The 16265-nt window shown below is 38.3% G+C and overlaps 1 protein-coding gene across 1 annotated transcript in view; it reads left to right on the top strand.

Annotated features, from left to right (window-relative positions):
* LOC101689077 (centromere protein P) overlaps positions 1-16265 on the top strand; it is a 227042-nt gene that overhangs the window by 2975 nt on the left and 207802 nt on the right. Inside the window, exons 2-3 of the mRNA XM_004766150.3 lie at positions 6687-6868; positions 9263-9351. Coding sequence (XP_004766207.2) covers positions 6687-6868; positions 9263-9351 — 271 coding nt within the window. The remainder of the gene's footprint in view (positions 1-6686; positions 6869-9262; positions 9352-16265) is intronic.

Raw genomic sequence — 16265 nt, 5'->3', positions numbered from 1 at the left:
CTCAGCCTGTCTGTGGTAATGCTATTGAATAGAATTGCCTGGAACCAGTGAGCTTCCCAGAGACCTTTCACTTTTCCAAACCTATGTTATGATTGGACTGAACCTTGTGGTTCTTATGGTTGCAAGACGTTCTTCAACAAGAACCTTTAGAAAGCTTTGAAAAAAAAAGTAGTTTATTATTTACGAGCCCTGGAGTACAAGACATCTCCTGGGGTCCACACTATCAGGTCATTAGTGCAGAGAGGGAGACGGAATGAGAGAATAGGACTAGGTTCTGCTTTTATTGGTGTTGAGGGTGAGGGTCTAGAGTTTCCAGGGTTCGGTCTTCATTGGTAAACTTAAAATGTAAGAATAAGAATATAAACACAGGAAGAGAAAAAAACAAGTGGCCCAAATGGTCAGTTAGTGAAATTAACTAAGATCTCTAAAGCAAAAGGATTCTCAGTGTGGGAACGCAGCCTAGCTCTTTAGTCCTGTCGCTGGCAGTGTGTTTATTAGAAATAGTTTTCTTCAAAGGGGATGAAGCAGATGCCTCTGCATTCAAAGCTTAAGTCAGGCACTTGCTTTAGGATAAGAAAAGCCAACTGTTAGGTCTTATGTTGTAGTTAGTCTTCTATCCTCTTTGGAGAAATGTCTGTTTAAGTCCTTTGGCCATTTTTGAACAGGTTGTTTGGCTTCTGTTGCTTTAGGGGTACTTACAGATGTGGAAATTAAACTTTTATCATACATGATTAGCAAATATCTTTTCTCATTCTATGGGTTGCCTTTTTATTCTCTTGTTAGTGTCTTACGTTGTATAGTTCTTTATTTTTTTATTTTTATTTTTTTTTAAAGATTCTATCCATTTACCTGACAGAGATCACAAGTAGGCAGAGAGGCAGGCAGAGGAAAAGGGGGAGCAGGAACCCTGCCAATCAGAAAGCCTAACGTGGGGCTCGATTCCAGGACCCCGGGATCATGACCCGAGCCAAGGCAGAGGCTTTAACACTTAGCCACCCAGGCGCCCCATAATTCTTTAAAATGTTCATGAAATCCAGTTTGTCTATTTTTTTCTTTTGTTATCTGTGCCTTTGCTGCTATGTCCAAGAAATCATTGCCCTAGCCAGTGTTATAAAGCTTTTATGCAATGTTTTCTTAAGAGTTTTGTTTTAGGTCTTACGTTTAGATGTTTGATCCAATATGAGTAATTTTTGTATGTGCTGTTAGGGAAGGTTCCAACTTCATTCTTTTGCATGTAGATAGTTTTTCCAGCACCATTTGAATCGTATTGGCAAGCTTGTCAAAAAATCGTGTGATCACACACGTGAGGGTTCATTTCTAGGTTCTCTTATTCCATTTCATTCATCTATCTGTTGTCTTTATGCAGATACTACAGTGTTTTGATGACTATACCTTTCAGTTTTGAAATCAGGAGGTGTGAGTCCTCCAACTTTGTTCTTTATCAAGATTATTTTGGCTATTTCAGATCCCTTGAGATTCCGCATGAATCTTAGGATGGGTTTTTCTATTCCTGCAAAAAACCTCATTGGAATTTTGGTGGAGATTGCATTGAATCTGTAGATTGCATGGGAATAATATCGACATTTTAATAATATTATTTTCTAATCCATTAACATGAGCTGTGTTTCTGTTTATATCAATTTTAATTTTTTTTCAGCGATGTTTTATGGTTTTTATTGTACAACTCTTTCACCTTCCTAAGGTAAATTCCTTCCTAAGGTTAATTCCTAAGTATTAATAGTTTTTGATGCTGTTGTAAATGGAATTGTTTTTGTAATCTGCCTTTCAGATTGTTCATTGTTGGTTTATAGTGGTTCATCTGAGTTTTGTGTGGTGATTTCGTATCCTGATACCTTGCTGAGTTCATTTAACACTTGTTTTTGTGGAATCTTTGAGGTTGTGTACACATAAGATTATACCATCTGTAAACACAGATAATTTTACTTCCTTTCCAATTTGGATGTCTTTTATTTCTATTTCTTGCCTAATTGCTCTACTGAGAATTTCTAGAACCATGTTTCATTGGTGAAAGTGGACATCCTTATCTTTTTTCATACATGGCTTTTATTATGTTGGGATAATTTTCTTCTATTTCTAGTTTTTTGAAATATGTTATCATTAAAGTGTGTTAAATTTTGTCAAATGCTTTTTCTGCATTTTCCCTTCTTTCTGTTAATGTGGTATATTACATTGATCCATTGTTCTATTTTGAACCATCCTTATATTCCAGAAATAAATCCCCCTTGGTCATGATGTGTAATCCCTTTAATATGCTTATTTTTATTTACTACTAATTTGCTGAGAGTTTTTACATTAATACTGAGAAATAATACTGGTCTGTAGGAAGCTGTGCTGGCCTGATAAATGAATTACAAGGTGTTCTCTTTTAAACTTTTTGGAGAAGTTTGGAAAGGATCAGTTAATTTTTATTTAAATGTTTGATAGAATTCACTCGTTATCAGATTCAGGGCATTTTCTTTGTTAGAGATGCTTTTATTATGGATTCAATCATACTATTTATAAGTCTATTCAAATTTCTTATTTCTTTGTGATTTAATCTTCATAGGTTTTTTGTTCCTAGGAATTGAGCCATTCCAGATAGGTTATCCAGTGTATTGGCATACTGCTATTTGTAATACTCGCATAGCCCTTTTTATTTTTGTAGAATTGCTCACGGCGCTACTTTCATTTCTGACTGTAGTAATCTGTGTCCTGTTTTGTTTTTAAGTAAACTCTACACCCAACTTGGGGTTTGAATTCATGACCAACATCAAGATCAGGAGTCCCATGCTCTATTGCCTAAGCCAGCTAGGTGCCCCTTATCTGTCTTTTTTAGTCCATCTAGCTAAAGTTTTTGTCAATTTTATTGATCCTTTCAAAGAGTCAACTTTTGGTTTCATTATATTGCCTCTTTCATTTCTCTCTATTCTAATCTTTATTATCTTTTTCTTTTGGCTAGCTTTGGTTTAGTTCATTCTTTTTCTAGTTGTGATATTAGGTTGTTGGTTTGGGATCTTAAATTTTAAGTATGTATAGTTATGAATGCCCCCCTTCGTACATCTTCTGCTGCATCCCTTGAATTCTGGCATATTGTATTTTCATTTTTGTCTTTTAAGTATTTGCTCATTTCCCCTGCAGTTTCTTCTTGAGTCTATTCTTTAAAAATGTGTTAATTTCCGCAGTTTTGTGAATTTTTCAGTTTTCCCCTCTGTTATTGATATCTAACCTCATTCCACTGTGGTTGGAGAAGATGCTTTGTATGGATGAGTATAGTGAAAATACATAAAGACTTAATTTGTTGCCCAGTATCTGATATGTCCTGGAAAATGTCCCATGTGCACTTATGAAGAATTTATATTTGTCTGTTAGATCTGTGTCTTTTTTTTTTTTAAGATTTTATTTATTTTACTTGACAGACAGAGATTACAAGTAGGCAGAGAGAGAGAGGAGGAAGCAGGCACACTGCTGAGCAGAGAGCCAGATGCGGGGCTCAGTCCCAGGACCCTGAGATCATGACCTGAGCCGAAGGCAGAGGCTTTAACCCACTGAGCCACCCAGGCACCCCAGATCTGTGTCTTGTGTAGAATGTTCTGTATATGTCTGTTAGCTCTAATTGGTTTATTGTGTTATTTCTACTACTACTCTTTCCTTATTTATCCTCTGTCTAGTTGTTCTGTACATTATTGTGAGTGGGGTATTGAAGTCTCCAATTATTATTTTGTTTTTTATTGAGGTGTAGTCGACATAGAAAATTAAATTAGTTTCAGGTGTACAACATAATGATTTGGTCTTTGTACATATTACAAAAGGATTATGACACTAAGTTAAATTAACATCCATACACAGAATTACAAGGTCTTCCTGGGTTAGGAACTTTTGAGATTTAGTAGCCTATCAACCTTCAAATGTATAATACATTATTAATTAAAGTTATCATGCTGTACATTATATCCCCGGGCCTTTCTAAGTTTATTACTGGAAGTTTGTGCCCTTTGACCACCTTCACCCATTTTCCCAAACCCGCTCACCCTTGCCCCTGGCAACCATCAATCTACTCTGTATTTCTATGAGCTTAGGGTTTTTAAGATTCTACATAAAAGTGAGATCATATAGTATTTTTCTGTCTAATCTGACCTAATTCATTAAACATAATGCCTTCAAGAACCATCCATGTAGTCACAAATGGCAGGATTTTCTTCTTTTTATGTGACTGTCATTCACTTTTATAATATACACCACATCTTTGTTCATTTATCTGTTGACCGTTAAGTTGTTTCCATGTCTTGGCTATTGTAAATAATTCTGCAGTGAACATAGGATGACTATATCCTACTGAGTTAATGTTTTTGTTTCATTCAGATAAATACCCAGAAGTGGAATTGCTGGTTCTTATGGTATTTCTATTTTTAATTTTTTGAGGAAACTTCATACTGTTTTCTATAGTAGTATGGCAATTTATGTTACTACCAACACTGCAGAAGGATTCCTTTTTCTACACATTCTTGCCAACTGTGTATTTCTTGTGTTTATGGTAATAGCCATTCTGACAGGTATGAGGTAATCCACCTCATGGTTTTGACTTGCATTTCTATGATGGCTAGTGACGTTGAGAATCTTTTGTATGTATCTGTTGGCCAACTGTATATTTTCTTTGGAAAAATTTCTATTCAGATTTTCTTCCCCCTTCCCTTTTTTTGGGGGGGGGGTGGGAGAGAGTACATGTGGGGGGCGGGGAGAGAGGCAGCTGGAAAAGGGGAGGAGATAATCTTTTTTTTTTTTTTTTAAGATTTATTTATTTGAGAGAGAAAGAGAGAGCACAAGCAGGCAGAGTGACAGGCAGAGGCAGAGGGAGAAGCAGGCTACCCGCTGAACAAGGAGCCTGATTCAGGATTCGATCCCAGGACCCTGGAATCATGACCGGAGCTGAAGGCAGCTACTTAACTGACTGAGCCCCGAGTCATCCCATATCTGCCCATTTTTTTAAACAGATTTTTTTTTCTTTTGCTACTGAGTTATATGAATTCTTTATATATTTTGGCTCTTAACCCCTTGGCAGATAACCTGTTTTGCAGATATTTTCTCCCATTTCATAGTAAGCCTTTTCATTTTCCTGATGATTTAATTGGCTGTAGAGAAATTGTTTAGTTTGATGTGGTCCCACTTGTTGATTTTTGCTTTTGTTGCAGTTGCTTTTGATAGCAAATTAAAAAAGTCAGCACCAAGACTGGGGAGTTTACTGCCTCTGCTTTCTTCTAGGAGTTTCATAGTTTCAGGTCTTATCTTCAAGTCTTTAGCCCATTGTGAGGTAATTTTTGTGTATTGTGTAAGGTCGTGGTCCAGTTTCATTCTTTTACATTGACTACCCAGTTTTCCCACTTTTGTTTAAGAGACCATTCTTTTGCCATTATATATCCTTGACTGGTCATAAATTAATTGACCATATGTGCATTTGTTTATTTCTAGGTTCTTTGTTCTATTGATTTGTATGTCTGTTTTTATGTCAATACCATAATATTTTGATTACTATAGCCTGTACTATAGTGTGAAATCAGGAAGTGTGACGCCTCCAGCATTGTTCTTTCTCAGAATGGTTTTAGTTATTTGGGGTCTTTGTGCTTCCATACACATGTTAGGATTGTCTTTTCTATTTCTATGAAAATGCCATTGGAATTTTGATGGGGAATATGTTGAATTTGTAGATTGCTTTGGGTAGTATGAATGTTTTAACAATATTAGTTTTTCCAATCCATGAACATGTGCCTTCAGTTTCTTTCACCAATGTCTCATAGTTTTCAGGGTACAGATTTTTACTTCCTCGCTTAAATTTATTCCTAGGCATTGTACTCTTTTTTTTTTTTTTAAAGATTTTATTTATTTATTTGACAGACAGAGATCACAACAAGGCAGGGAGGCAGGCAGAGAGAGAGGAAGGGAAGCAGTCTTCCCTCAGAGCAGAGAGCCCCTTACCTGTTTTAGAAGTTAGAGTTAAGGGTTGTTGGATGGCTCAGTTGATTAAGTGTCTGACTTTTGATTTTGGCTCAGGTCTTGATCTCAGGGTTGTGAGTTCAAATCCCATGTTAAGATCCACACTGGGCATGGAGCCTACTTAGAAAAATAATTTGAGATGTCTTGGGATATCAGACATTCAGTTTGGAATATTTTAAACGTTCCAGCTTGAAAAGACATTTTAATGTTGCAAAGTATTCTTATTATAATTTATTTTACAATTGTTTGTAATAGGTAGAAATATAGTAGTATATTTTCATTAGCTTTGTGTTAATTTGAGATTAAAAATTAGTGTTAGTAGGCATATTGGTTTTGAGAAAAATCAGGCAGTTTTCAAGAGAAAAAAGTAAGAAAGAAAAAAAAAAAGTAAGGGCGCCTGGGTGCCTCAGTTGTTAAGCATCTTCCTTAGGCTCCAGTCATGATCTCAGTGTCCTGGGATTGAGCCCTGCATCAGGCTTCCTGCTTGGCGGGAAGCCCCTGCTTCTCCCTCTCCCACTCTTTCTGCTTGTGTTCCCTCCCTCGCTATGTCTCTCTGTCAAATAAATAAATAAAATCTTTACCAAAAGATAAAAATAAAAAAGAAGACAAAATAGGAATAGTTTCAGAAATTTAGTTATTAGATAAAACACTTGTTAGTGATTTCTTCATTGGAGTAATTATTGGTTATATTTGCTTTTTAGAAAATCACTTCGAGAAATGTATCAATCAGATTCTGAGGGATGGGCCTCTTCAAAAGATCTGAGAAGTCATCTTGGAAATTTAGAATCAGAACTTCTTTTTCTAAGCACACTTACTGGCATCAGTATAAGAAATTACTCCATGAAGACAGAGGTCCTAACAAACACTGAGAAGACAGAGAAGAGTAAGTATTAATTTTAATTTTGAAGTGATGTTGAAGCTTATCTTATTATGCATAAGAAATTGGCTGTAATGGCATTGAATTAAAGTTCTATAGGGTAGGGGCACCTGGGCTGCTCATTCGGTTAAGGGTTCAACTCTTGATTTTGCCTCAGGTCATAATCTCAGGCTCGTGGGATCGAACCCTGTGTTGGGCTCCACACTCACTGGATTCTCTCTCTCCCTCTGACCTCTCTCCGTGCTCTCCCATGGGTTTTCTCCCTCTCTCTAAAAATAAATAAATGTTTAAAAAAAAATTGTGTAAGATAACTGTATGACCTTCTATATGACTGTGTGGTTGTGGTAAACTTGTTTTGTCACGTATCTTGAACATCACAGTGTGCATAATACTCTTTAAAAGCTGTCTGAGGTAGATATTAAGGAAGACACAGGCTTTATCATTAAGTATCTTAATACAAGTAATAAGTAAGTGAAAGAACAACAGTACCATTAATTTGTAAATCTTTTTTTTTTTTTTCAAATATTCATTTGCGAGAAAGAGAGAGAGAGCACAAGCAGAGGGAGAGGAGGAAGGGTGTCTGCTGAGCTGGGAGCCCAATGTGGGGCTCAAACCCAGGCCCTGGAAATCATGACCTGAGCCGAAGGCAGATACTTAACCTATTTGAGTGACCTAGGCGCCCCTAATTTGTAAATCGTAAGAGTTGTTCACGGTATGCGGTTCAGGGCATGCGGTAACTTATAAAGGGAAGCCAATTCAGCTGTGCATTGGAATTTGGGAACTTTGGACCTGGGTGGTTCAGCTGGTTAGGCACCTGCTTTGGCTCAGGTCATGATCCCGGGGTTCTGGGATTGAGTTCTGTATCGGGCTCCCTGCTCAGCATGGAGTCACCTTCTTCTTCTGCCCCCTCCCTGACTTGTATTCACTCTTTCTCAAATAAATAAATAAAATCTTAAAGAAAAAAAAAAGGACACTTTTAGAATTGCTTCCTGACTTTTCCACTGACATAACTAACCCTCATGAAGGGAAGATAGTGAGTTGATCCTCAGAGGGTCTTTGGTAGCTCGCCTCGGTGAAAGTCTGAAATATAAAGAGAAGTGGGTTACAAGAATTTAGACATTTCAGATACTTGAAGAGGTGGAACACAGAGAGGACGGGAGAGTGAGTTTAGGCCAGGGGCCAGTCTTGCTAGTGCAGAAATCTTCATCTTCCCACTTTGAGTCTTCCTAAGTTGACCTCCTCTGCAGAGGTACTTGTGCTGCCTATTCAGGATGTGCTTTTTTTTTTTTTTTTTTTTTTTTTTTTTTTTTTTTTTGAAGATTTTATTTATTTGAGAGAGAGCATGAGCAGAGGGAGAGAGAGAAGCAGATTCCCTGATGAGCAGGGAGCCCCTTGTGGATAGGCCTTGATCTCATGACTCTGAGATCATGACCTGAGCCATGGGCAGATGCTTAACCAATTGAGCCACCCAAGTGCCCCTCAGAATGCTTTTGAGTAGGCTTAATACTGAGCTTCCCCCATTGCTGGCTTAGGTTTTAATTTTTCTGGGTCTGCCAGATTAGTTCCTTTCTCGTAGTATCTAGCTCATCCATCTGATTTCCAGTTTCCAAACTTGTTACTCTCCTTTTTCTTCTTTATTCTTGTAGAGTTGTGCTCTTCTAAAAATACCTTTGTTAGCAAAGTCAAAATAGTGGTTATCTCTTGGGTGGGTAGTATATAGACTCCAGAAGGGCATGAGAGAGCTTTATGGTTTATTTAAAAATTTCTTTATCTTTATCTCAGTTGTAGTTACATGGAAAACACATGTTAAAAAATACTGAGTTGCATTGAAGTATAAAATTTTGAAAGATAACAAGTAAATAGGTGGATTCCATTTAGTGTTTTTAAGTAGAATCAGATAATGTTGAAAAAAACCTCCATCTAACAGTTATAATTCAAACTTGTGTAGGGTAGCATGTTTCTTTTCTTTTTTTTTTTTTTTTCTTTTTTTGGAGTGAGAACTGAAATGGGGAAAGGTGGAAAGCAAGAGGGAGAGAGAATCTTAAGCAGATTCCATGCTCAGGGCAGAGCCCAATGCAGGACTTGATCTACAACCCTTAGATCATGACCTGATCTGAAATCAAGAGTTAGATGTTTAACCAACTGAACCACATGGGTGCTCCTATACTAGCATGTCTTACTATAATCTTTAGTGTAATTGAGAATTAGAAAGTACAAGTTACCTTTAATCCAACTTTGCCAAGGCAAATCAACTTGGTGCACATTCTTTGAGATATTTGCAATGTAAACACTAACATAAACTCTCCGCTATGTACTCACATGTATTAGAAATATTCACAAAAAATTAATAGGCATTTGAAGAAAACTATTTGCAATAAAACATTTTTTTCTGATTTATAGGTATAACGAAAGTTCTACAGAGACACAGATTATCAGGAAATTGCCAAATGATTACATTTCAACTTGAATTTCAGATTCTGGAAATCCAGGTAAATGGAGTCTGTTGTAGTAATAGAGATTCTGTTGTGATTAAGCGTTTCCCATACCCCAGCCTTCAGTAGTGGCTGAGCTGAGGAGGGATTCGTGAACCGGAGCCCTCTTGTAGTACATACGCTTGTACAAAGTGATACCATTTTTGTAGTATAACCACTCTGGCAACTGCATATGAGAGGATCATTGCTGAAGGTCTAGTGCTCTATTGGAAGGCAGATAGCAAGTTCCCAAGGCCCCAAGGTCATGGGAACAGTCCTGGATACCCTCATATGCCAGCCATGTATTATTTATTAGTTATCTGCTGATGCTTAACAAATTTTCCCAAAATTTAATGCTTTCGAATAAGAAAATGTTTATCTCACCCATTTTCTGTGGATCAGAGATTTGAGAGCAGCTGAGTTGCATGTTCTTGCTCAGGGCCTTTCATGAAGTTCTGGTCATTTGGAACCGCAGCCACCTGAAGACTGTTCAGGGGTGGCAGCTTAGACTCTAAAGTGGTTTGTGGTTACTCCAACAGGTTACACTGGACAGCTAAGACACAATGCAGGAGCAAGACACTTCTGGCTAAGACTTTGCATAAAATCAGGAAGCAGAATGATAATGCGCAGCATATGGCCAGGGTTGGGCAGAACAAGGTCAGAAACCTTCAAGAAGAGTGAGATCCAGGCATAATTTCAAGAATTGACTTGGCCTAGGCAAGCAGATAGCAGAAAACAGTTCAACCAGTTTGTTTTGTGAATTTGGCCTATGAGGAGTATGTGTAAAGGAAACTCACAGGGAAGGGAGGGCAGACCATCTTGGCTTCAACTTATCAGATAACCAAAGCAGATGTGATCAGTTGTCATAACCCAAGTCCTCTGGACAACAAGCTTGCTTATATTCATAGTCATGTACCAGAATTCCTGGTTCCAGTCCTCAGCCACAAAAACAGCCGTAAGTTCTCCCGTTTTGTATGGAACAAGGATTGATGTCAGATAGTCAGGACCCTGCCTCCTTAAGGTGTTAGATAGCCACCCCAACTAGTCAAGAGTGCCTGCTTCCAAGTATCTGGGCTAGACGTTTTGCTTCTTGAGAACTCTTTGCAGTCCATATCCATGGTTGCTGCCACTGGCCCTGGCAGACTGGGAAAGGGCTTTGGGGTGTCTGGGCCCCTCATCTGATGACGGAGCTCCCAGCTTGCTCCCACCTCAGAGCATTCTCCCTTCAACACTACCAAGGTGATTAAGAGCATTCAGAGTGTATCCTTGCCAAGGCTAGTCGAGCAGGAGGTGACACGGGGCATGGATGATGAGTGCCCTTAGGGGAAGTAAACATTTCCAGGTTATCACCAGGCCTGTGCAGGGTCTGTGCAGGGTCACCAAGGTGAAATTATTGTTCTGCATGACCTCAGAGATCATCTGCTGAAGACTGAAAAAGAATGTGGATACAAATGGATTGGTCTCATTTGGGATAGTCTGTGTCAGGACCCGTGCTTCTCTTTTGGATAGCCCAGGAGCTCCTGGATGTTGTCTCATCGCAAAAGGTTGCATAGGCATACCAACTGAATTTTTTCTCTTTGCAGCTAATATGATCTTAAATTCAGAGTGGTGATACACCACATACTTACCTGCTTCTTGGCCTCCATTAATAGGCCAGGCCTATAGTCCATATCAGGTTGATGGAGTCATAGGCCCAAAGTCCATCTCCGTGTGTGAGGACATTTGTACTGGCAGTGTATACATTGCCCCAGAAACTGCTGAGGCGCATCCTAGTAGCCTTGGGGTTGTATAGGCTATTTCTGCTATTAGTCTTTGTCTTTTACACAGTCATTGCAGCAGTTATCTGGAGAGTACTAGACGATTGGCAAAGCTAGGTTCGTCCTTGGGAGGCTTAACCATAAGTCCAACTGAAAAGAGCTAGTCCTCTGAAGTTGACCTGAACCAACTGCTCATTGGAGCTGTACATTCCACAATGGGTTGTCCCCAAAGATTGATTAGCCTGTTCATTAGGGGGACTATGGCCTAAGAAATAAAATAGACTGCAGTTGTATTTTTAAAAAAATATTTTATTTATTTATTCGAGAGAGAAACAGTGAGAGAGAGCATGAGCGAGGAGAAGCAGACACCCCATGGAGCTGGGAGCCTGATGTGGGATTTGATCCTGGGGCTCCAGGGTCATGACCTGAGCTGAAGGCAGTCGCTTAACCAACTGAGCCACCCAAGCACCCTAGACTGCAGTTTTGTAACTTCATTTTAAGTTGTGTATTTTGGTCACTTAAGCCTCTGAAGGAAACGGTTGTCTGATCCCATTATGAATCAGATCAAGGATAACATCACAGTTTGGGGATATATTTTATCTCTGAAGAATGGCTACAGCCTCACCCAAAGCATTCTGTGCTTGAACTGACACTGGGAAACTCCCATAGGACTTGCTGGTCCTATGTGGCTGTGTGAGGCAGTACAGACAAGACTGGAGCCATGTGGGCCTTGCTGCAGTGACCATGTTCCCTGCCTTCCACTGGGCAGTGGTGGCACCAGTCCATAGCTAATGTTGTTATTAATAATATATTGAGCTTAACATTATGATCCCATACCACCAAAGCATGATTGTAAATTTTGTAACCATTTCGTAATGGCTTAAAGTGTACTATTATCTCACATGTTGAATAAATTAGAATTAGTTGAGCTACTTATGACAGAAAACTTAAAGGCAGATCAAAGTACTAGAAGTTTCTCTATTGCTTAAACAATTTTTTTTAAATTTTTTTGGTTTTTCTTTTCTTTTTCTTTAAACCAAATTGTAAGGTAAGTTTTCTAGAGCTAGTATGGTGACCTCATGAATATCAGGCTCTGCCATTACCCATGTGACTTCCAAATCATGGTGTGATGATCAACTGAGCACTTCAGGTATTGGGCAGGGGGATGGGCAATCAAGGGCTTAGCTTTTCTAGCTTTCTGGAAGTTGTAACATCCATCATTCACCTACATTCTATTGGCCAATAACGTCCTGCAAAAGAGGCTGGAAATTCAGTCTTCATTATGCATGGCCATGACACCAGTGAATAATTGGTACAAGAAAGAAGTACAAGTGCTGGGAACGACCAGTAGTTCCTGTCTCATGCTTTGGGGGATGCAGGGAAAAAAATCTGATATTCTTTGATAGATGAAGAACACAGTAGCTGTTGAATCTCTAAAGACATGTAAGTTGTTATTGTTCACATTCAATATAATAGGAATCTTTGAACTGCTCAGTTTTACTTAATTTGCTACAGACTTTCCCTGGCTATGTTAACAAACATTTGGTTTTTCTCTGTGCCTTTCCAAATTTCTGATTTTTCTTGAGGACCAGACTAAATAAGATGTTGCAAACAAACAACTCTCAAATAAGGAAGATTTTAGGAATAAGTCATATGTGGGATTCATGGGGTTTCGTGGAGAAGTAGGAAACAAGGGACTATCTATATTTCTTTGTTGTTTGGAATTCAAATACAATGAGCTGATGAGAATTTTTAAAAAGTTGTTATTTAATGGTAAATCCTCACATTCTAGGCTTTATTAGTGTAAATATGCCTTTAAACTAGAATCTTAGGAGATGTACATGTAAGTTCTGATAGTACCAGATTGCCTTCTAAAGTGGTTTTACTGTGTTACATGTTGAGCTATATATTTTAGTAATATATATATTATATATATATAAATGTTGAGCATGTAAAATAGTAATAGTTTATAGTTGAGACTAATAGGAAAAAAAGGTGAAGACACAACAAAGCTTCTGTGTTCTTAAATATTTTTTTTAATGGAATTTCCACTAGAGGGAGATGTTTAACCACTAGAAAATTAAAAAGTAACCTAAATAATAAAACTATCTTGTTTAAAGAATACTGTAATAAAATCATAGTAATACAATGTGAGAACCATAAGTGACCATATAGACTATTAAGCTCATTCCCTTTATTCTAAATACATGAAGGGGGTTTGAATGATTACCCATGTTGTCACAGCTGTTACTCAGAGGTGGTTGGAATATACAGTTCTGTTCTCCAGATTTACTGTCTGTTGTTGTAAGAATGTCAGAATTAACATGTGTCAGTATTCATATTCCATACAGTATAATAAATTAGATCAGTGTCAGTTTGTAGGGAAAATGGCTAAGAATGTTTTCGTAACTACTCTTCCTGAAACCCAGTAAAAACAAAGTGATTCCAGAGTAAGGAAATTTTTAATTCATATCTGGTCTTGGCACATCCTCAACTACTGAGAGCTATTAAAAATAGGGGTGCCTGGGTCACTTAGTCGGTTGCGCATCAACTCTTCATTTTGGCTCAGGTCATGATATCAGGGTCATGGACTGGGCCTTGTGTCAGCTTCCATGCTCAGTGTAGAGTCTGCTTGACCGTCTCTCTCTGCTATTCCTACCGGGTGTGCTCTTGTTCTCTCTCTCTCTCTAAAATAAACAAAAAAAATCTTAAAAATGGGGCACCTGGGTTGCTCAGTTGGTTAAGAATCTGCCTTTGGGGGCGCCTGGGTGGCTCAGTGGGTTAAGCCGCTGCCTTCGGCTCAGGTCATGATCTCAGGGTCCTGGGATCGAGTCTCGCATCGGGCTCTCTGCTCGGCAGGGATCCTGCTTCCCTCTCTCTCTCTCTGCCTGCCTCTCCGACTACTTGTGATTTCTCTCTGTCAAATAAATAAATAAAATCTTTAAAAAAAAAAAAGAATCTGCCTTTGGCTCAGGTCATGATCCCAGAGTCCCAGGATCAAGCCCTGCATCATCCCTGCCCAGCAGGGAGTCTGCTTCTCCCTCTCACTCCAGTTCTCCCCTGCTAGTGCTTGCTTTCTCGCTCACTCTCTTAAGTAAATAAAATCTTTTAAAAACCTAAATAAAATAAAAATAAAATAGACTCTTTGAATGTCACAGCAGTTTGAGAGACAATCAATAGCTAGGGCAGTGTTGAATGATAAATTTCATCTTCATCATAAGGCCAACCATACAAGACTGGGAGAGGAAGCTGTTTCATGTAATGCATAGAAAGTCAGCAAAATTGAAGAAACAGAAGAATTATTTCGAAACTAAAGAAAAAGATAAAACTTTAGAAAAAACTTTGATGAAATGGAGATAATAATTTACTTGAAAGAAAATTAAAGTAATGGCCATAACAATGCTCATTGAACTTGGGAGAAAAATGTACTTCAAAAAAGAAATGGGGGAAAAGAGCATTTGAAACAGTGACAGTTGAATAATACAATAACTTCACTGAAAAATACAGTAGAGGGTTTCAACAGCAGACTAAATAGAGGAAAGGATGAGTGAATTTGAATACAGGGCAGAGGAACAGACCCAATCAGAGAAATAAAAAGAAATAAGAATGAAGAAAGGAAAGGTGACTTAAGGGACTTAAGGGACAAAATCAAGTCAACTACCCTTGGCATTACAGGAATCTCAGAAGAAAGTAAGATAAAGGGACAAAAATTTTTTTTTTCAAAGATTTTATTATTTGACAGAGATCACAAGCAGGCAGAGAGGCAGGCAGAGAGGCAGGCAGAGAGAGAGGAGGAAGCAGGCTCCCTGCTGAGCAGAGAGCCCGATTCGGGGCTCGATCCCAGGACCCTGGGACCACGACCTGAACCGAAAGCAGAGGCTTTAATCCATTGAGCCACCCAGGCACCCCAAGGGACAGAAAATTTATGTGAAGGAATAATGGGTGGAAAATTACCTAGCCTTGGGAGGGAAACCAACATCCAGATCCAGGAATCCCAGAGAGTTCCGATAGAAGATGAACCGAAGCGAGACCAAGACACATCATAATTAAAATGTCAGAAGTTAAAAAATAAGGAGGAAATCTTAAAAGCAACAAGAGAAAAGCAATTGGTTAAATACAAGGGAACCCCTCATTAGACTTTTAGCAGATTTTGCCACAGAAATGTTTCAGGCAAGAAGGGAGTAGCACAAAGTGCTGAAAGAGAACAATTTCCAACCAAGAATACTCTCCCTGACAAAGTTATTCAGAATTGAAGGAGAGATAGACATTTTCCTGACAAATGAAACCTAGAGTTGACCGCCGCTAAACTGGCCTCAGTGATTAATGTTAAAGGGACTTCGTTAAGCTGAAAAGAAAGGGCCCTTATTACTGCATGGAAACATGAAAGTATAAATCCCCTGGTAAATGTAAAAATATAGTAAAAGTAGTAGAATAATCATTTATAAAGCTAGAGTGAAAGTTAAAAAACAAAAGTCGTAAAAATACATGATTAGTTAAAGTTTACTCATGATAAAAAGACATAAGATTACATGGAAGGAGAGTAAAAATGTAGAGCTTTATTATGTCTTCAAACTTAAGTTTGAAGTTGCTATCACTCAATATAGACCGTTATAAATACAAGTTACATGTAAGTAATCACAAACCAAAAACGTGTAGTAGATACACAGAAGATAATGGGAAAAGGATCTAAGTGTACCACTAAAGAAAGTCAAGCCACAAAGGAAAAGAGTAAGAGAAGAAAGGAACATAGAAACTACAGAAGCAGCCAGAAAACAACAATATGACAATAAGTATGTATCCATTAACTACTTTAAATGTAAAGTGAGTAAATTGTCAAATCAATAGATGGAGAGTGGCTGAATGGATTAAAAAACAAGAGCCATCTATATGTGCCTCAGAGAGTCACTTTAGACATAATGGCAAATATACACTAAAAGGATGGATGGAAAAAGGTATTCCATGTAAATGGACCCAAAAGAAAGCTGGAATAGCTGTACTTACATCAGGCAAAATGGACTTTTACGGACGCATAATAGACAAGGGCAACAAAGGGGTTAATAAACATGAGAATTTAACATTTGTAAATATTTGTTTATCCAGGTGGCTCAGTCAGTTAAGCATCTACCTTCAGCTCAGGTTCCCTCCCAGAGTCCTGGGAACAAGTCCCGCATTGGG

The sequence above is a fragment of the Mustela putorius genome, unplaced genomic scaffold (genome assembly GCF_011764305.1).
Source record: "Mustela putorius furo isolate JIRA1106 unplaced genomic scaffold, ASM1176430v1.1 tig00003854_pilon_pilon_pilon, whole genome shotgun sequence".
In the NCBI taxonomy this organism is placed as follows: domain Eukaryota; kingdom Metazoa; phylum Chordata; class Mammalia; order Carnivora; family Mustelidae; genus Mustela; species Mustela putorius.
The sequence above is the reverse complement of the archived record's forward strand: the minus strand, read 5'-3'. Positions and strand labels throughout refer to the sequence as shown.